The 22,022-nt window shown below is 49.2% G+C and overlaps 1 protein-coding gene across 1 annotated transcript; it reads left to right on the top strand.

Annotated features, from left to right (window-relative positions):
• The first annotated feature begins 11,106 nt into the window (after positions 1-11,106).
• Positions 11,107-17,187, top strand: LOC119926648 (homeobox protein HMX2-like). The gene is made up of 2 exons (XM_038744846.1): positions 11,107-11,269; positions 16,637-17,187. The coding sequence occupies exons 1-2, from the start codon at positions 11,107-11,109 to the stop codon at positions 17,185-17,187; spliced, it is 714 nt and encodes a 237-aa protein (XP_038600774.1).
• The last annotated feature ends 4,835 nt before the right edge of the window (positions 17,188-22,022 follow it).

Genomic DNA, 22,022 nt, shown 5'->3' on the forward strand with positions numbered 1-22,022 from the left:
CAGCTGACTTTGTAACTTCTCTGTGACTCAGTTACCTCATCTGTCAAATGGGGATTAAGACTGTGAGCCACACGTGAGACAACCTGATCATTTTATATCTCCCTCAGTGCTCAGAACAGTGCTTGTCACATAGTAGGCGCTTAACAAATACCATCATCATCATTATTATTATTATCATCATCTCTGCGCATTCAAGCTTCTTTGTTGGGAAAATTGATTAGAGGCGTCAGTTGGAGTTAAAATTATTATTTCTTTTCAGAAAGAGCGGTTCTCCCTTCATGTAGAAGGCGCCCCATGCCTCGTCGAAGGTGTCGTGTCCAATTTAGTAGAGCGCCAAATCTGCCTGTTGACCTTGGTGGGGAGAGGGTGGGACGGACCCGGGGGTCAGGGAGGAGGTGGGTGGGAGATAGGTTTAGCTATTATCAGTGCCTCAGTTCCCTCATCCGTAAAATGGGGATTAAGACTGTGAGCCCCACCTGGGACAACCTGATAACCTTGCATCTCCCCCATCGCTTAGAACAGTGCTTGGCACAAAAGAAGAGCTGAACAAATACTATTATTATTATCATCTCTGAACATCCAAGCTTCTTCGTTGGGAAAATTGATTGGGGGCGTCAGCTGGAGTTTCTCCTGCGAGTCCGAACGCTTGAACCGTGATAATAATAAGGCTTTGAAATAAATTAGCTGTAACTGATTTATTTAATAATAATGATGACGATGGTATTTGTTGAGCGCTTACTCTGTGCCAGGCACTATACTAAGCGCTGGGGTGGGTCCAAGCAAATCGAGTTGGACACAGTCCCTGTTCCATATGGGGCTCGCAGTCTCAATCCCCGTTTTTACTGATGAGGGAACTGAGGCCCAGAGAAGTGAAGAGACATGCCCTAGGTCACAAAGCAACAAGTGGCGGTGCCGGGATTAGAATCCATGACTTTCTGACATTCATTCATTCAATCGTATTTATTGAGCGCTTACTGTGTGCAGAGCACTGTACTAAACGCTTGGGAAGTACAAGTTGGCAACATATAGAGACGGTCCTTACCCAACAGCGTGCTCACAGTCTAGAAGACTCCCAAACCCGGGCTCTTTCCATTACCCCACACTGCTTCTCAATATTATTTGTATTAAAATCTGTGGTCGTCGTCGTCCACCGCACCGGACAATAAACTCGTCGTGGGCAGAGAATATGTCTGTTTAAGGTTGCACTGCACTCTCCCAAGCGCTTAGTACAGTGCTCAGCATACAGTAAGCGCTCAGTAAATACGATTGACTGACCGGCTGATTTAGCGGTTTGAAAACGACCCGTTCCCTTCCGAAAAGATTGGGTTCACACCAAGGCGACTGTAAACGCCTTGTGTGCATTCATTCATCCAATCAGTCGTATTTACTGAGCACTTACCGTGTGCAGAGCACTGTATTAAGCGCTTGGAAAGAACAATTCGGCAACAGAGACAATCCCTACCCAAAAACCGGCTCACAGTGTGCAGGGAACGTGTTTACCAACTCTGTTACAATGTACTCTTCCAAGCGCTTAGTACAGTGCTCTGCACCCAGTGAGGGCTCAATGAATACCCTTGATTGATTGGGACCGCTAGACTGTAAAAAAAAAAAATAGATCCATCGATGACATTTATGAAGCACTTACCGTGTGCAGAGCAAAATTCTAAGCGCTCGGGAACAATACCGTAGAGTCAGAAGATAATAATAATAATAATTAAGATAAGATAAGAAAAGATAACGTTCCTTGCCCTCAAGGGGCCTCTGGGCATATTGGCATCGCGTCTTCTAAATTTGTAGTCTGCTTCCAATAATAATAATAATTGAGATAAGATAAGATAACAATCCTTGCCCTCAAGGAACTTTTGGGTATATTGGCATCGTGTCTTCTAATTTTGTGGTCTGCTTCCGATAATAATAATAATAATAATAATAATAATTATTATTATTATTACTATTATTATTTATGGAATTTGTTAAGCGTTATGTGCCAAGCACTGTTCTAAGCGCTGGGGTAGATACAAGGCAATCGAGTTGGACACAGTCCCTGTTCCACATGGGGTTCACAGTCTCAATCCCCCATTTTCCAGATGAGGGAATTGAGGCCCAGAGAAGTGAAGTGACTTGCCCAAGGTCACACAGCAGACTAGTGGCGGGGTCGGAATTAGAACCCACGACCTAAGTGAACCGCACCGCGTAGTCGCCCAATAAAGCCAGCGATCAATTGATTCCTGGAAGAAGGCTCTGATTCTTGATGGTGGCTAGAAGTTGGGAAGAAATAAATGGTCAAAAGGCAAAGCGAGTTAGGAACAGTATTCATCGTGGCTTAGTGGAAAAAGCCCGGGCTTGGGAGTCAGAGGACCTGGGTTCTAATCCTACCTCTGCCACTTGTCTGCTCGGTGACCTTGGGCAAGCCACTTCACTTCTCTCTGCCTGAGTTACCTCACCTGTAAAATGGGGTAGAATTTCCAGTTCTCTACCAGTCTCGACTATGGGAAGGAGAGTGAAGCAGAGTCCTGTCCATTCCATTCCTACCTTGGCCAGTGGCTAGCGAGTGGCAGGCAATCTCTGCTACAAGTCAAAACTCCCCGGTGCTGGGCAGCAGCACAATTAAGACTGTGAGCCCCACGTGGTACAACCTGATGACCTTGTATCCATCCCAGCGCTTAGTACAGTGCTTGGCACATAGTAAGAACTTAAGTTGTTTTTTTTGTCGTATGCCGTCGAATCATTTTTGACCCACAGCCAGGCCATGGGCACATCTCTCCCAGAAGGCCCCACCTCCATCTGCCATCGCTCCGGTAGTGGATCCACGGAGTTTTCTTGGGAAAAATATGGAAGTGGTTGACTATTGCCTCTTTCTGCGCACTGAGTCTCCTCCCCCAAGTCTCTCCTATGCCACCGCTGCCCAGTACAGGGGAGTTTTGACTTGTAGCCGACGGCCTGCCACTCGCTAGCTACTGGCCAAGCTAAGAATGGCATGGACAGGCCTCGGCTTCACTCTCCCTCTCGTAGCTGAGACTGGTAGAGGACTGGAACCTCTCCAGGTGCCACCCCCTGAGAGGGGAGCTTAACAAGTATCATTATAATTATTATTATTATTAGTCCCCAATCCCCCTCTCCCTGCCCACCTCACCAAGCGGCAGAACAATACCGAGATTCACTGAGCATCCCCTGGGAGCGGTGGACTGTACTAAATAATTGCGAAAGTCCAACACTAAAGTTTCTCCACAGCACATATGTATATATCTATTTATTGATTGATTTGTTTGTTTGTTTGCATTAATGTCTGTCTCCCCCTCTAGACTGTGAGCTCGTTGTGGGCTGGGAATATGTTAGATGTTCTACTGTCCTCTCCCAAGCGCTTAGTACAGTGCTTTGCACCAGTAAGCATTCAATAAATTCGGTTAATAGATAAATAAAATAACGCGTTGCCTGTCCGCACAAGGATCCCCGTGCGTTTCCTCCGCTGAGTTGACCTCCCAGATAATAATAATATTAGTGGCATTTGTTAAGCGCTTACTGCTTGCCAAGCACTGTACTAAGCGCTGGGTGGATATAAGCAAATAGACACAGTCCCTGTCCCATATGGGGTTCCCAGTCTTAACCCCCATTTTACAGATGAGGGAACTGAGGCACGGACAATTGAAGTGACTCTGGCCAAGGTCCCGCGGCAGACATGTGGCAGAGTCGGAATTAGAATCCATGACCTTTTGATTCCCAGGCCCGGGCTCTACCCACTAGGAGAGATTCAACTGAAAGCTCCACTAGGCTCTTTCGTGCCTTCAAACCCGTGTCTTAGTGACGAGAGCAATAGTCTGGGCGTCAGAAGGACCTGGGTTCGTATTCCGTTCCGCCACGAGTCACTTCACTCCTCTGTGCCTCATTTCCCTCCTCTGTAAAATGGGGATGAAGACTGCGAGCCCCATGTGGGACAGAGACTGTGTCCAACCTGATTAACGGCCTAATTCAATGGCAAGGACCCGGGCTTGGGAATCAGAGGATGTGAGTTTTAATCCCGACTCCGCCGCTTGTCTGTTGTGTGACCGTGGGCAAGTCACTTCACATCTCTGTGCTTCATTTACCTCATCTGTAAAAGGGAGATTAAGACTGGGAAAAAGGGACCGTGTCCAGCCCAATTTACTTGTATTTACACCAGCGCTTAGTACAGTGTCTGGCACATAGCAAGCACTTAACAAATACCATAATAATAATTATTATTGTTTAGGGACTGGAGGACCCGATACCCAGCACGGTGTAGAGGGTACAGACGGAGCCTGGGTACCCAAAGTTCATGGGTTCTAATCCCGCCTCCCACTTGTCTCTATATGTTTCCGATTTGTATTTTCCAAGCGCTTAATGCAGTGCTATGTACACAGTAAGCGCTCAATAAATACGACAGGATGAATGAGTGAACGAAATGGGGATAAAGACTGTGAACCCCGTGTGGGATAGGGACTGTGTCCAACCCGATTTGCTTGTATCCACCCCAGCGCTTAGTACAGTAGTAAGCTTTCATGAGAAGCAGCGCGGCTTAGTGTCAAGAGCCCTGGTTTGGGAGTCAGTGAACGTGGGTTCTAATCCCGACTCCGCCACTTGTCAGCTGTGTGACCTTGGGCAAGTCACTTCACTTCTCTGTGCCTCAGTTACCTCATCTGTAAAACAGGAATTGAGACTGTGAGTCTCTCGTGGGACAGGGACTGTGTCCAACCCGATTTGCTGGGATCCAGTGCTTAGTACAGTGCCTGACACCTAATAAGCACTTAACGAATACTATAATTACTATGCAAGTCACGGAATAATTACTTCACTCGACGCTTCGTGTAAGATCCGGCTGACATTTGGGCCGTGATCTACCTGCTTCCATGTATTTTGAAGTCGTTCCTTTCAACGTGCGTTTATCGAGAAAGAAAAGCCCGTTGTTGGGAAAGGATTGTTTCTGTTTCTGAATTATACTTACCAAGCGCTTAGTAAAGTGCTCTGCACACAGTAAGAGCTCAATAAATACGATTGATTGGATGAATGAATGAACCAAAGAGAGAGGGAGAGGGAAAGAGAGAGAGAGAGAGAGAGAGACAGAGAGAGAGAGAGAGAGAGATCTCCGCGGTTTATGCGGGTCTGTCTCTTTTTTATGGCATTTATATTAAGCGCTTACTATGTGCAAAGCACTGTTTTAAGCGCTGGGGAGGTTACAAGGTGATCAGGTTGTCCCACGGGGGGCTCACAGTCTTAATCCCCATTTTACAGATGAGGTAACTGAGGCACAGAGAAGTTAAGTGACTTGCCCAAAGTCACACAGCTGACAATTGGCGGAGCAGGGATTTGAGCCCATTTTTCTATTCTGACCCTTTCATTCTCTCTCTGTTTCTCTGTTTCTGTCTTCCTGTCTCACTCTCTTTCTGTTTACTTTTTTCTCTTTGTCTCCCTCTTTCTCTCTGTTTTCCTCTCCTCAGGTTTTCGAAAACCAAGTTTTCTCTTTGGATGCCCAAGGGTCATTTTGTTGCCCGGTTTATTCATTCAATCGTATTTATTAAGCGCTAACTGTGTGCAGAGCACTGTACTAAGCGCTTAATAATAATGTTGGTATTTGTTAAGCGCTTACTATGCGCCAAGCACGGGTTTCTTTCCTAGGCTTTCGTTACGGATCTGAAACACGATTTATTTATATTGACGTCTGTTCACTTGTACTGATAATAATAATGATTATAATGGTATTTGTTAAGCTTTTACTATGTGCCAAGCTCTGTTCAAAGCGCTGGGGTAGATACAAGGTGATCAGGTTGTCCCACGTGGGGCTCACAGTCTTAATCCCCATTTTACAGATGAGGTAACTGAGGCCCAGAGAAGTGAAGTGGCTTGTCCAAGGTCACACAACTGATAAGTGGTGGAGTAGGGATTAGAACCCATGTCCTACGCTGATGACACCCAGATCTACATCTGTGCCCCTGCTCTCTCCCCCTCTCTCCAGGCTCGCATCTCCTCCTGCCTTCAGGACATCTCCATTTGGATGTCTGCCCGCCACCTAAAGCTCAACATGTCGAAGACTGAACTCCTTGTCTTCCCTCCCAAACCTTGCCCTCTCCCTGACTTTCCCATCTCTGTTGACGGCACTACCATCCTTCCGTCTCACAAGCCCGCAACCTTGGTGTCATCCTCGACTCCGCTCTCTCATTCACCCCTCACATCCAAGCCGTCACCAAAACCTGCCGGTCTCAGCTCCACAACATTGCCAAGATCCGCCCTTTCCTCTCCATCCCAACCGCTACCCTGCTCATTCAAGCTCTCATCCTATCCCGTCTGGACTACTGCATCAGCCTTCTCTCTGATCTCCCATCCTCGTGTCTCTCTCCACTCCAATCCATACTTCATGCTGCTGCCCGGATTATCTTTGTCCAGAAACGCTCTGGGCATATCACTCCCCTCCTCAAAAATCTCCAGTGGCTACCGATCAATCTGCGCATCAGGCAGAAACTCCTCACCCTGGGCTTCAAGGCTGTCCATCACCTCGCCCCCTCCTACCTCACCTCCCTTCTCTCCTTCTCCAGCCCAGCCCGCACCCTCCGCTCCTCCGCCGCTAATCTCCTCACCGTACCTCGCTCTCGCCTGTCCCGCCATCGACCCCCGGCCCACGTCATCCCCCGGGCCTGGAATGCCCTCCCTCTGCCCATCCGCCAAGCTAGCTCTCTTCCTCCCTTCAAGGCCCTGCTGAGAGCTCACCTCCTCCAGGAGGCCTTCCCAAACTGAGCCCCTTCCTTCCTTTTCCCTCGTCCCCCTCTCCATCCCCCCCATCTTACCTCCTTCCCTTCCCCACAGCACCTGTATATATGTATATATGTTTGTACATATATTTTTTTACTCTATTTATTTATTTATTTATTTATTTTATTTGTACATATCTATTCTATTTATTTTATTTTGTTAGTATGTTTGGTTTTGTTCTCTGTCTCCCCCTTTTAGACTGTGAGCCCACTGTTGGGTAGGGACTGTCTCTATATGTTGCCAATTTGTACTTCCCAAGCGCTTAGTACAGTGCTCTGCACATAGTAAGCACTCAATAAATACGATTGATGATGATGATGATGATGATGTCCTCTGATTCCCAAGGGCTCTATTGCTGTCTGCCTCCCCCTCTAGACTGTAAACTCGTTGTGGGCAGGGAATGTCACTGTTTATTGCTGTATTATCCTCTCCCAAGCGCTTAGTAAAATGCTCTGCACGCAGTAAGCTCTCAGTTAAGTGCTGCGGAGAAGTAGCGTGGCTTAGTGGAAAGAGCCCGGGTTTGGGAATCAAAGGTCTTGGGTTCTAATCTCGCCTCCACCACTTTTCAGCTGTGTGAATTTGGGCAAGTCACTTCACTTCTCTGTGCTTCAGTGACCTAAAGTGTCAAATGGGGATTAAGATTCTGAGCCCCACGTGGGACAACCTGATTACCTTGTATCTCCCCCAACGCTTAGAACAGTACTTGGTACATAGTAAATGCTTAACAAATACCATTATTATTATTATTAATAAATACGATTAAGTGAATGAAGGAATGAATGAGTTTCTCTTTCTTTCTCTGTAAAAGGGGGCATTTTACTTAGCTTCATTTCCTGTTCCTCGGGGCCCTAGAAACCCAGGAAACCTCTGGAAAACTAGGAGACTTCCGCAAAACTTCCCGCAGCTCCTGCCGCCGGAGCTGGGGGTGGGGAAATTAGTTGAGGAGGGAGAGCAGCGCAATAGGAAGGTCTGAGTCCCGACCCTTCCCCCGATTGCGACAACCTGAGATCCCTCCCCCCAATCTTCTTTGACGCCCTGGGGAAGCTTTTCGTTTTCTGAAACGCTTCTCCCTTCAGACCTTTCATTCATCCATTCATTCTTATTTATTGAGCGCATACTGTGTACAAAGCACTGTACTAAGCGCTTGGGAGAGTACACTATAACAGACATTCATTCAATCATATTGATTAAGCACTTACTGTGTGCAAAGCACTGTACTAAGAACTTGGGAAAGTACAACACAACAATAAACACCCTGCCCACCTTTGAATAATAATAATAATAATACTGGTATTTGTTAAGCGCTTACTATTTGCCAAGCACTGTTTTAAGCGCTGGGGTAGATTCAAGGTGATCAGGTTGTCCCACGTGGGGCCCTCAGTCTTAATCCCCATTTTCTAGGTGAGGTAACTGAGAAATAGAGAAGTGAAGTGACTTGCCCGAAGTCACACAGCTGACAAGTGGCAGAGGCAGGATTAGAACCTACGACCTCTGACTCCCAAGCCCGGACTCTTTCCACTGAGCCACGCTGCTTCCCAAGCTTTGAAGCTTGATCTGCAGTTGTGGAAGATCCGAATAATTCACCCCCCGGGAACTGTGGCCTCTCATCTCCTCAAGAAGCTCCAGTCGTTGCCTATCATAATTATTGAGCGTTTACTCTGTGTAGAGCGCTGTACTAAGCGCTTGGCAAGACAAGTAGGCTACATATAGAGACGGTCTCTACCCAACAACGGGCTCACAGTCTATCAACCTTCGCATGAAGCAAAAACTCGTCACTCTCGGTTTCAAGGCTGTCCATCCCCTCGCCCCCTCCTACCTCACCTCCCTTCTTTCCTTCTCTATCCCAGCCCGCATCCTCCCCTCCTCTGCTGCCGCTAACCTCCTCCTTGGGCCTCGTTCTCGCCTGTCCTGCCGTCGACCCCCGGCCCACGTCGTACCTCTGGCCTGGAATGCCCTCCCTCCACAAATCCACCAAGCAAGCTCTCTTCCTACCTTCAAAGCTCTACTGAGAGCTCACCTCCTCCAGGAGGCCTTCCCACAGTGACCCCGCCACTTTCCTCATCTCCCACTCCTTTCTGAGTCGCCCTGACTTGCTCCCTTTGCTCTTCCCCCCTCCCAGCCCCACAGCACTGATGTCCAGGTCTGTCATTTATTTATTTGTATTGATATCTGTCTTCCCTTCTCTAGACTCTGAGTTCTTTGTGGGCAGGGAATGTCACCGTTTATTGTTGTATTGTACTTTCCCAAGCGTTTAGTACAGTGCTCTGCACACAGTAAGCCCTCAATAAATGCGACTTGAATGAATGAGTGAATGCCTGTTATAGTAATAATAATAATAATAATAATAATAATAATGACATTTATTAAGCGCTTACTATGTGCAAAGCACTGTTCACTCTCCCAAACACCTAGAAGTGTTCTGTGCACAGTAAGCACTCAATAAATACCATTGACTGATTATTTAGTGTACAGCAATAAATAATAATAATGATGGTATTTGTTAAGCGTTTACTATGTGCGAAACACTGTTCTAAGTGCTGGGTAAAGAGAAACAACATGGCTTAGTGGAAAGGAGCACGGGGTTGGAAGCCAGAGGTCGTGGGTTCTACTCCCGGCTCTGCCACATGTCAGCTGTGTGATCTTGGGCAAGTCACTTAACTTCTCTGTGGCTCAATTACCTTATCTGTAAAATGGGGATTAAGACGGTTAGTCCCACCTGGGGCTACCTGTTAACCGTGAATCTCCCCCAGCGCTTCTAACAGTGCTTGGCACATGCTAAGTGTTTAGCAAATAACATCATTATCGTTATTATTAGTAGTGTTATTGCTACAGAGATTGGCACACAATAAGCGCTAACAGTTATTATTATTATTATTATTATTATTATTATTATTATTACCACCAGTTCTGGTACCTCCTGCTTTGACCGCCCCCACCCCCGTTTCTCCTTGCGGACCTGGCCCTGCTTTCAGCTATCTCGTTCACCCCTCATTCATTCGATCGAATTTATTGAGCGTTCACTTTGTGCAGAGCGCTTGGGAGAGGACCATACAGCAACGAGCTCACCCTTTCCTCTTCTGAGTCCCCCAGATCCCATTCCACCCCGGCCCTCGTCCCCCTTCCCCAACCCCAGCTTTTCGTCCCCCGTCTCCCCATCCCCTCTGCTCTCCTCCCGTTACATATATTTATTACTCTGCTAATTTTATTAGTGATGTGTGTACATCTATAATTCTATTTATCTATTTTGATGCTATTGATGCCCGTCTACTTGTTTTGTTTTGTTGTCTGTCTCCCCCCTTCTAGCCTGTGAGCCCGTTGTTGAGTAGGGGTTGTCTGTGTTGCCGAATTGTACTTTCCAAGCGTTCTGCACATAGTAAGCGCTCAATAAATACGATTGAATGAATGAATGAATGAAAACACCCCCTTCATTCCATCTTCCCCCCTCCTCTCCCTCCTCCCTTCCTTCCTCCTCCTCTCTCCCCTGCCCCGTTTTTCCGAGAATCTCTGTCTCTCTGTCTCTGCCTCTCTCTGTCTCTGACTGTCTCTATCTCTGTCTCCGTCTCTGTCTGTCTGTGTCCCCCTGCCCCCTCCGAGGTCCGCCTTCCTGAGTCCCCCCTACCTCCCTTTCTTCCTCAAAGCCCTCTCCCTTTCTCTCCCCTCCCCTTCCCCGCCGGCCCCCCGCCCCCCGCCCCCTCACCTGAGTTCCCTTGGCGTCTCTCTGTCTCGGCCTCCGTCTCTCCCGGGTTTCTTGCCCCCCGCCCTCGATTCTCTCGCATGTCTCCCCCTCCCTTTCCCCCCCCGCCCCCAGGCCCCTCTGTCCCCCAGGACAACTTAGACCTTCTCCCCATCTATCCCTCCTCTCTCTCTCTCTTCCCTCCTTCTTTACTGGCCCACCCCCCCGCAGACCCCTCCCCAGGCCCCAGCCCTTCTCCCCTGACCCCCTTCCTCCTCCCCTCTTCCTCCTCCCCTCTTCCTCCTCCCCTTCTCCCCCTTTTCCCCCCTTCCTTCCTCTCCTCTATTTCCCCTCCCCAGGCCCCAGCCTTTCTCCCCTGACCCCCTTCCCCCTTCTCCTCTTCTTCCTTCCCCTCCTCCTTCCCCCCTCCCCAGCCCTTCTCCCCTGACCCTCCTCCCTCTTCCCCTCCTCCTCCCTCCGCCCCCCGCCCCAGCCCTTCTCCCCTGCCCCCCCGCCCCTCTTCCTCCTTCTCCCCCTCCCCACTTCAGACCCCTCCCCTGCAGACCTCTCCTCCTGCAGACCCCTCGTCCTGCAGACCCGTCCCCCCCGCTCCAGCCCGACTCTGGGGATCAGCTGGTCGGAGGCCCGGAGGGCCGGGACGCCTGGGTCCTCCCGCCATGAGTCAGGACGCCCGGCCGGACCACCCCCGGGTCCCCAGGCCCCCCAGGCCCCCCAGGCCCCCCAGGCCCTTCACCATCGACAGCATCCTGCGGCCCGACCCCGGGGGACCCTGCCGGAGGACGGCCCCGACCTCCAACCCCCAGCCCCCCAGCCCGCGGGGCCTGCTCCTCCAGGAGCACCAGGACGAGGACGAGGACGAGGAGGAGGAAGAAGAGGAGGAGGAGGAAGAGGAGGACGGCACAGAGCCCGGGAGGCACTGTGGTAACATAATAATAATAATAATAATAATCGTTGTGATACTTGTTAAGCGTTTACTACGTGCCCGACACTGTACTAAGCGCAGGGGTGGATACAAGCAAATTGGGTTGGAAGAGTGCTCTCTCTCTCTTACCTCCCTGCGGGACTCAGTTGGGGTCTCTCTCTTCCCCCCATCCCCATCCTCCCTTCCTCCTTCCTCCTCCTTCTCTCTGCCTCCCTCTGTCTCTTCTTCCTCCTCCTCTTCCTCCTCCTCTTTACTCCTCCCTGCCTCCTTCCTCCCCCTTCCTCCTCCTCCTCTTCCCCCACTTAGTCCTCCTCCTCTCCCTCCTCTTCTTCCTCCTCCTTCTCCTCCTCCTCCTCTTCCTCCTCTTTCTCCTCCTCCTCCTCCCTGCCTCCTTCTTCCTCCTCTTCCGCTTCTTCCTCCTTTACCTCCTCCTCCTCTACTTTCTCCTCCTCCTTTTCCTCTTCCTCCTCTCCCTCCTCTTCCTCCTCCTTTTCCTCCTCCTTTCCCTCCTCCTCTTCCTCCTCCTTTTCCTCCTCCTTCTCCTCTCTCTTTCCTCCTCCGTCTCCATCCTGACAGCCTATAGCTTACAGTTGGAGGCAAGAACACTGAACTATACTCATCATTGGGCTCAACCCAAACTACTTTTCTTTTGTTCTTCTATCAGGTGCTTGTGGAGAATTTTGGAAGCCACTGGAGAACTCAGTGGGCTAGCGCAAACCATAGGAATCTGCTTTGAAAAATCTTTGATATTCTGCAGATTAGCATGATAGAAAATAGAAATTATAATAATTGCGGCATTGGTGAAGTGCTTACTATGTGCCAAGGACCCTACTAAGCACTGGGGTAGGTACAAGATACTCAGGTCAGATAAGACATAGTCCCTGTCCCACATGCTACTCACAGTAGGAAGAAAAGCATGGCCTAGCGGTTAGAGCCCGGGCCTGAAAGTCAGAAGGATTTGGGTTCTAATCCTAGCTTTGCCACATGTCTGCTGTGTCACCTTGGGCAAATCACTTGATTTCTCTGTGCCTCCATTACCTCATCTGTAAAATGGGGATCAAGATTCTGAGCCCCATAAGGGACAGCGACTGGGTCCAACCTGATTAGCTTGTATCTACCCCAGCACTTAGAACAGTGCTTGGAACACAGTAAGAGCTTAACAAATACCACTATTATTATTATTATTATTATTATTATTATTATTATTATTATTATTCCCTGGTTTGTCCTCCCCTGCTCCAGCCCCTAGACCCCTCCGAGCCCGCTTTCAGCCCCACCTCGCCCCCTCCCCTTCTCCCGAAGGGCCCTGGATCCTTCTTACGGCACCCCTCCCCCTCCCTCTCCCCTCTTTCCCAGTACAGGACAACCCGATTTGCTTGGATCCACCACAGCGCTTAGGACAGTGCCTCGCACATAGTAGGTGGATGGGGAAGCAAACAGTGCTGAGACCCAGGGAGGTGGGGAGAGGACAGAGTGTGTGTGTGTGGGGGGGGGGTCCCTGCTTAGGAAAGGAGGAGAAAAAGTAAGTAATAACAATAATAATAATGGTAATAATAATAATGATAATGATGATATTTGTTGAGTGCTTACTATGGACCAGGCACTATACTCAGCGCTGGGGTGGATACCAGCAAATCGGGTTCATTCAATCGTAGTTATTAAGAGCTTACTGTGAACAGAGCACTGTATTAAGCGCTGGGGAAAGTACAGTGCAACAATAAACAGTAACATTCCCTGCCCACAAGGAGCTCACAGTCTACGGAGGGGCGGGGGGGGGGGGGGGGGAAGAACACAATCCCTGCCCCACGTGGGGCTCACAGTCCAATCCTCATTTTACAGATGAGGAAACTGAGGTGCAGAGATTACTAATAATAATTAGGATATTTGTTAAGCACTTACTGTGTGCCTAGTACTGTTCTAAGTGATGATCATGATGGTGGTATTTGTTAAGCGTTTACTTTGTGCCAAATACAGTTCTAAGCACTGGGGTAGATACAAGTTAGTCTGGTTGTCCCATATGGGGTTCAAAGTCCTTACCCCCTTTTTACAGATGAGGGAACTGAGGCACAGAGAAGTTAAGTGACTTGCCCAAGGTCACACAGCAAACAAGGGGCGGAGCTGGGATTAGAACCCACGTCCTCTGATTCCGAAACCTGTGCTCTTTCCATTCAGTACGCTGCTTCTCTAAGCGGAGTGACCTACCCAAGGGCACACAGCAGACAAGTGGCGGAGCTGGGATTAGAACCCATGACTTTCTGACTCCCAGGACCGCGCTCTATCCACTAGGCCACGCTGCTGTGGGAGAAGGGAGCAGAGGGCGGGGAATGGAGAGGGATTGGGAAGAGAGCGAGCAGGGGGAGGAGGAGGGAATGGAGAGTGGGTGGCGGGAAGGGGAGGAGGAAGAAGGTTGGAAATTGGGGCTGGGTTGGGGCCAGTTGATGAGTTACCTGAAGCATCCTTGCCTAGTGGCAAAATAATAACAGTAATAATAATAATAATAATAATAATAATAATAATAATAATAATAATAATAATAATAATATTTGTTAAGCATTTACTATGTGCAGAGCACTGTTCTAAGCGCTGGGGAGTTACAAGGTAATCAGGTTGTCCCACGGGGGGCTCACCATCTTCATCCCCATTTTTCAGATGAGGAAACTGAGGCATGGAGATGTAGACTGTGAGCCCACTGTTGGGTAGGGACTGTCTCTATGTTGCCAACTTGTACTTCCCAAGCGCTTAGTACAGTGCTCTGCACACAGTAAGCGCTCAATAAATACGATTGATTGATTGATTAAGTGACTTGCCCAAAGTCACACAGCTGACAGTTGGTGGAGCCGAGATTTGAACCATGACCTCTGACTCCAAAGCCCAGGCTCTTTCCCGAGCCACAAGGGCTTGGGAGTCTTAGGTCGTGGGTTCTAATCCCGGCTCCGTCACCTGTCTGTTGGGTTACCTTGGGCAAGTCACTTCACCTCTACCTTTTAATAATGATAATGATAATAATGATAATAATGATAATAATAATAATAATAATAATAATGATAATCTCCCCCTTCTAGACTGTGAGCCCACTGTTGGGTAGGGACTGTCTCTATATGTTGCCAACTTGTACTTCCCAAGCGCTTAGTACAGTGCTCTGCCCACAGTAAGCACTCAATAAATACGGTTGAATGAATACTACTACTACTACTACTACTACTACTAATAATTATTATTATAATAATGGTATTTCTTAAGCGCTTAGAGCTGGGATTAGAACCCATGACTTCTGACTCTTTCCACTAAGCTACGCTGCTTCTCTACCCCAGCGCTTAAAACAGAGCTTGGCACATAGTAAGCACTTAACAAATACCATCATTATTATTCTCTGGGCCTCAGTTCCCTTGTGTGGCTCAGTGGAAAGAACACGGGCTTGGGAGTCAGAAGTCATGGGCTCTGCCACTTGTCTGTTGTGTGACCTTGGGCAAGCCACTTTACTTCTCTGTGCCTCAGTTCCCTCATCTGTAAAATGGAGATTGACTGTGAGCCCCAAGTGGGACAACCTGATTACCTTGTATCTCCCCAGTGCTTAGAACAGTGCTTGGCACATAGTAAGCATAATAACAAATACCATGCTATATTTAATATTTATATTTAATGCTATTTAATAGAATAGTAAATATGTACAAGTAAAATAAATACAGCAATAAATCTGTACAAATATATACAAGTGCTGTGGGGAGGGGAAGGAGGTAGGGCGGGGGGTCGATGGGGAGGAGGAGAGGAAAAGGGGACTCAGTCTGGGAACGCTGAAGAAGGCATTCCTGTCTTCCCCTTCCACCTCTACATCCCCCCTCCCCCTTTCCACCTTTCCATTTCTTTCTCCTCCTCCTTTTCCTCTCTCCCCTCTCCCCTTCTCCATCCATCTCTCCCTCTTTTTCTCTCTCCCCTCTCCATTCTATTCTATAAAAATGGGGATCGAGACTGTGAGCCCCATATGACACGGGGGCTGTGTCCAACCTGATTGCCTTGTATCTCTCCCAACGCTTAGAACAGTACTTGGCACATAATAAGCGTTTAACAAATACAATCATGGATTAATTCTCTGTCTCCCCTGCAGAGAAGGTACTCAGTAGGGTGACCCCCATGTGGGATAGGGACTGTGTCCAATCTGATTGCCTCGCATCTACCCCAGCGCTTAGAACAGTGCTTGACACATAGAAAGCACTTAACAAATATAATCATTAATCAATTCTCCGTTTCTCCTGCAGAGAAGAGACTCACTGGGGTGGCCCCCATGTGGGACAAGGACTGCGTCCAACCTGATTGTTTTGTATGTACTCCAGCGCTTAGAACGGTGCTTGGCACATAGTAAACGCTTAACAAATCCCATCGTTAATGAATTCTCTGTCTCCCCTGTAGACCGAGAATTCTCTGCTTCTCCCCAAGAGAAGCAGCGTGGCTCAGTGGAAAGAGCCCGGGCTTAGTGGAAAGAGCCCGGGCTTGGGAGTCAGAGGTCGTGGGTTCTAATCCCGGCTCCACCACTTTTCAGCTGTGTGACTTTGGGCAAGTCACTTCACTTCTCTGTGCCTCAGTAACCTCAACTGCAAAATGGGGATGAAGACTGTGAGCCCCACGTGGGAAAACCTGATCACCTTGCATCCCCCCAGCGCTTAGAACAGTGTTTCGCACATAGTAAGCCCTTAACAAATACCATCATCATCATCATCATCACCCAGTGGGATCACCCCCATATGGGACAAGGACTGTGTCCAACTTGATTGCCTCGTATTTCCCCCAGCGCTTAGAACAAACTAGCTCTCTTCTTCCCTTCAAAGCCCTATGGAGAGCTCACCTCCTCCAAGAGGCCTTCCCAGACTGAGCCCCCTTTTCCTCTCCTCCTCCTCATCGCCCCCCGCCCTACCTCCTTCCCCTCCCCACAGCACTTGTATATATTTATATAGATTTATTGCTCTGTTTATTTTACTTGTACATATTTACTATTCAATTTTATTAATGATGTGCCTATAGCTATAATTCTATTTATTTTGACAATGTTGACACCTGTCTACATGTTTTATTTTGTTGTCCTGTCTCCCACTTCTAGACTGTGAGTCCGTTGTTGGGTAGGGACCGTCTCTATTGCCGACTTGTACTTCCCAAGCGCTTAGTACAGTGCTCTGCACACAGTAAGCGCTCAATAAATACGATTGAATGAATGCATGAATGAACAAATACCATCTTTAATGAATTAATGAATTAATTATCTGTCTTCCCTGCAGAGAAGAGACCCGGTGGGATCTCAGGGGTGAAGGCCAGAGGTGACCAGGACCCTGGCGGAGGGCAAGAGGGTCTCCCCGGAGGACTGCCCTGGCCGGGGGTCTGCAGCCCGGACCCCTCCCTGAGGCCTGGGGTCGCCCCCCCGGGCAGAGCAGTGTCCAGCAGGAAGAAGACGCGGACCATCTTCTCCAAAAGCCAGGTGTTCCAGCTGGAGTCCACCTTCGACGCCAAGCGCTACCTAAGTAGCTCGGAGCGCGCCGGCTTGGCCGCCTCCCTGCAGCTCACCGAGACCCAAGTGAAGATCTGGTTCCAGAACCGTCGCAACAAACTGAAGAGGCAGCTGGGCTCCGAGCCCGACGGCGCCCCCGGGACCCAGGCGGCCGGGATCCCGGCCGCCTCCCTCTCCCTGCCCGGCCTCTCCAAGGACTCGGCTTTCTTCAGCCGCTGCCTGTTGCCCGTCTCCCTGCCTCTCGTCTACCCCGGGAACACCGTCCCCTACCTTTGTTTCCCCACTCCCGGAAAATACTTCAGCCTGGTAGATGGAGATGTATAACCTCCATTCTCCTTTCCTCCCCTCTTCTCTTTCCTAATCTCTCTCCTTCGCTTTCTCTCCTCTTCCCTCCTAGCTCCTCGCCTGCCCCTCTCCCCCCTCCTCCACCTCTCCATCTCTGTCACCCCCTTCCACCTCTCCATTCCCCTCTCCCCCTTTCCACCTTTCCATTCCTTTTCCCCCTCCTTTTCTCTATCCCCTCTTCCCTTCTCCATCCCTCTCTCCCTCTTTTTCTCTCTTCTCTCTCCATTTTCCATCCCTTTCTCTTCCTTTTCCTCTCACCCGTCTCCAGTTCCCCATCTCTCTCTCCTCCTCCTTCTCCTCTTTCCCCTCTCCATTTTCCATCGTTTTTTCCTCCTTTTCCTGTCTTCCCCTCCACTTCTCCATTCCTCTCTTTCCCACCTTTCCCTCCCTCTTCTCTACACTTCTCTACCCCTCATCCCCTCCTTTTCCTCTCTCCCGTCTCCCCTTCTCCATCCCTCTCTCCTCCTCCTTTTCCTCTCTTCCCTCTCCATTTTTCCATCTCTCTCTCTTCCTTTTTCTCTCACCTCTCTCCAGTTCCCCATCCCTTTCTCCTCCTTTTCCTCTCTCCCCTCTCCATTTTCCCATCCCTTTCTCCTCTTTCTCTTCTTTCCCCCTCCACTTCTCCATCCCTCTTTCCCACCTTTCTCTCTCTCTCCACTTCTCTACCTCCCCACCCCCTTCCTCTCTCCCCTCTCTCCTTCTCCATCCCTCTCTCCTCCTCTTCTCCTTTCTCCCCTCTCCACTTCTCCAACCCTCTCACCCCCTCATTTTCCTCTCTCTCCTTTCCTTCCTTTTTCTTCTCCTCTGATAATTCCCCTCCCTCCGTCCCCGACTCCCTCCCGGGAGGCTGTTGTATTTATCTCCCAGCATGACTCTGCTCCCACCTCTCCCCTTATTTTCAGAGCTCCTGCCTCCCAAGTGTATCGGACACTTCCCTCACCCCCCGCCCCCTCCACCCCAGCTTCCCCCATCCCGTTTACGCCCCTCCCCCCCTTCTTTCATCCAGAAATTTGGGACCACCGCGGGTAAACCCAGACAAGGGATAATTCATGTCGACTCATTATTAAGCCCACCCAAGAGCTGAGTGCAGCGCTCTGCACACAGTAGGCACTCAATAAATACCGTTGTTTGATATAACGGGGTTCAATGAAGAAGGTGGTTTTGGGGATATTGATCCCGCCTTTCGCGTCAAGGATACTGTTTAGAGTCTCCAGGCCCTTTTTCCCTCCTTTGGAAAAGCTGGAGTTGCCCCAGCTGAGCCGGGTCCGTGGAACTGCTGACAATCGCCGGACCCCTTCCCCAATCTTTCCCAATCCCAAATTTTCCCTGACAGCTCACTGCATCCTCAGCTCTCTCTTCCTCCACTAACCCAATCTGTTTTCCTTTTGAGGAGCAGCGTGGCCCAGTGGCAAGAACCCGAGCCTGGCAGTCTGGAGACCTGGGTTCAAATCCTGCTCTGACACTTGCCTGCTGTGGGATTTAGGGCAAGTCACTTAACTTTCTCCAGGCCTCAATGTCCCTCCTCCTCACAGCGGGGATTCGATGCTTGCACTCCTTCCCACTTAGACTGTGAGCCCCATGTGGGGCAGGGACTGTGTCTCATCTAATAATAATAATAATAATAATAATAATAATAATAATAATAATAGTATTTGTTAAGTGCTTACCATGTTCCAAGCACTGTTCTAAGAGCTGGGGTAGATACAAGGTCATCAGGTTGTCCCACTTGGGCCTCATTCATTCACTCAATCGTATTTATTGAGTACTTACTGTGTGCAGAGCACTGTACTAAGCGCTTGGGAAGTACAAATCGGCAACATATAGAGATGGTCCCTCCCCAACAACGACTCATGGTCTAGAAGGGGGAGACAGACAACAAAACAATACAAGATGTCAGTACCATCAGACTAGGTAAATAGAATTATAGCTATAGACATATCATTAATAAAAATAAAGAGTCTCATCACAGTCTTAATCCCCATTTGACAGATGAGGTCACTGAGGCATAGAGAAGTCAAGTGGATTGCCCAAGGTCATATAGCAGAGCCGGGGTTAGAACCCACGTCCTCTGGCTTCCAAGCCCGTGCACTTTCCACTGACCCATCCTTCTTCTCCATCTGATTGATCCATCTGATTTTACTGTATCCACCGCAGTGCTTGACACACAGTAAGCGCTTAAGAAATACCACAGTTATTTCTATTAATCATCATCAGTTAGGACTCTTCCCTCTCCATACCTTGGAGCCTTGAGAAATAGGCTAGGTTTAGGGGTGGAAAATCCACCATAATCGACTGAAACGGGATTTTTAATAGATGTTAAACGACTGTCTTTTATTGGCCTTTTTTTCCTGGAGTACATCGTTCATTAGAGGCTCGTCTCTCCCCCTACTCCTGCCTTTCTCCCGCCACCGCTTAATTCTAAAGAGGAAAAGGTGTATTTCGATCGGCTAAGTAAAATGCTGCGCCCTCCCCGTCCGAGGAGGAGGAGGGAGAAGAGGAAGAGAAGGAGGATGAGAGAGAGAAGGAAGAAGAGGAGAGGGACGAGAAAGAGGAGGAGGAATAGGAGAAAGAGGAGGGAGAGGAGAAAAAGGAGGAGGGAGAAAAAGTAGAGAGAGGAGAAAGAGGAGGAAGAAGAGAAGGAGTGAGAGGAGGCGAGGGAAGGAGAGGAGGAAGAGGAGAAAGAGGAAGACAAGGAGGAGGAGAAAGAGGAAGAAGAGCAGGAGGGAGAGGAGAAAGTGGAGGAGAGAGTTGAGGGAGAAGAGAAAGAGGAGGAGGGAGAGGAGAAAGAGGAGGAGGGAGAGGAGAACGTGGAGGAGGACGAAGAGGAGGAACAGGAGAAAAAGGAGGAGGAAGAGAAGGAGGAGGAGGAGAAAGGGGGGAGAATCTGCCCTACCAATATTCATCACTCGAGGCCCGGCCCCTACCTGACCCTCCCCCAGGCCCGGTGTGGGGAAAGACTTGTCTTGGGGAATACACCCCGGGGGGAGACAAATTTTAGGCTGGGATGGGGGGTTGGACAGGGGGCGGGGGAGATGCTTATTGCTGTCCGGGACTTGCAACCCTGAGCGAGGGGGTCGGGGATTGGGGGACGACGTCCTAACTTAACGAACCCCACCCTATAATTATTATTATTATGGTAATTGTTAAGCGCTTACTATGTGCCAGACACTGTTCTAAGCGCTGGGGCAGATCCGAGCTAATCAGGTTGGACACAGTCCCTGTCACTCATGGGGCTCGTAGTCTTAACCCCCATTTTACAGATGAGGGAGCTGAGGCCCAGAGAAGTAAAGCGACTCTTCCAAGGTCATACAGCAGGCAAGTGGCGAAGTCGAGATTAGAACTCATGACCTCCTGCCTCCCAGGCAAGGGCCGTATCCAATTCTGGGCCCGCCCCAGTGCAGCGTGGCTCAGTGGAAAGAGCACGGGCTTGGGAGTCAGAGGTCATGGGTTCAAATCCTGGCTCTTGTCAGTTTTGTGACTTTGGGCAAGTCACTTAACTTCTTTGAGCCTCAATTTCCTCAACTGTAAAATGGAGATTAAGACTGTGAGCCCCATGCGGGACAACTTAATCACCTTGTATCCTCCCCAGCACTTAGAACAGTGCTTTGCACATAGTAAGCGCTTAATAAATGTCATTATTATTATTATTATTATTATTATTATTATTATTGTATCCTCTCCAGCGCTTAGAACAGTGCTTTGCACATAGTAAGCGCTTAATAAATGCCGTTATTATTATTATTATTGTATCTTCCCCAGCGCTTAGAACAGTGCTTTGCACATAGTAAGCGCTAAATAAATGTCATCATTATTGTTATCGTTTAGACCCAAGAGATCCAGGGCTGGCTCCCCGCCCCCCCCGCCGTTCCCCTCACCCTCCATATCCCAGTGGGGCTGGTGTGGGGGCGGGGGTGGGGGAACCTTGGCTCATTACCGTTGGGGTCCGGGATCTTGGGATGGACACCCTCGTCCAGTCTCCGAGTAGCCCCCTCCCACCTCCTTGCCTCCTCCATGCCCAATCCGTGCCCTGGAAGCTTTGAGGAGCACACAGCAGCCGCTCAATAATGGCTACTGATAGGGGCTATGACCTTGGATAATAATAATAATAATAATAATAATAATAATAATAATAATAGCATTTGTTAAGCGCTTACTATGTGCAAAGCACTGTTCTAAGCCCTGGGGAGGATACAAGGTGATCAGATTGTCCTACGTGGGGCTCACAGTCTTAATCCCCATTCTACAGATGAGGTAACTGAGGCCCAGAGAAGTTAAGTGACTTGCCAAAGTCACACAGCTGACGCTTGGAGGAGCCGGGATTTGAACCCATGACCTCTGATTCCCAAGCCCGGGCTCTTTCCACTGAGCCACAGTCACTTTACTTCTCTGTGCCTCATCATGGCTTAGTGGATAGAGCACTGGCTTGGGAGTCAAGAGATCATGGGCAGCACTTGTCAGCTGTGTGACTTTGGGCATGTCACTTCTTTCTCTGGGCCTCATTCATTCATTCAATTGTATTTATTGAGCGCTTACTGTTTGCAGAGCACTGTACTAAGCGCTTGGGAAGTACAAGTTGACCACATATAGAGACGGTCCCTACCCAACGGCGGGAGTAACCTCGTCTGTAATATGGGGATGAAAACTATGAGCCCTATGTGGGACAGGGATTTGTCCAACCCAATTTACTTGTATTCACCTCAACACTTAGTACAGAGCCCGGCACAATAGAAAGCACTTAACAAATGCCATAATTATTATTATTATCTGTAAAATGGGGAGTAAGTCTGTGAGGTCCCAGTGGAACAGGGATTGTG

This window comes from Tachyglossus aculeatus, chromosome 4 (genome assembly GCF_015852505.1).
Source record: "Tachyglossus aculeatus isolate mTacAcu1 chromosome 4, mTacAcu1.pri, whole genome shotgun sequence".
NCBI classification, from domain to species: Eukaryota; Metazoa; Chordata; class Mammalia; order Monotremata; family Tachyglossidae; genus Tachyglossus; species Tachyglossus aculeatus.

Excerpts from the sequence above, each read along its gene's own strand:
- LOC119926648 (XM_038744846.1), top strand. The coding sequence starts at position 11,107 with ATGAGTCAGGACGCCCGGCCGGACCACCCCCGGGTCCCCAGGCCCCCC. Across the intron at positions 11,270-16,636 it reads CCAGCCCCCCAGCCCGCGGG|AGAAGAGACCCGGTGGGATC; the intron begins GCCTGCTCCTCC and ends TCTTCCCTGCAG.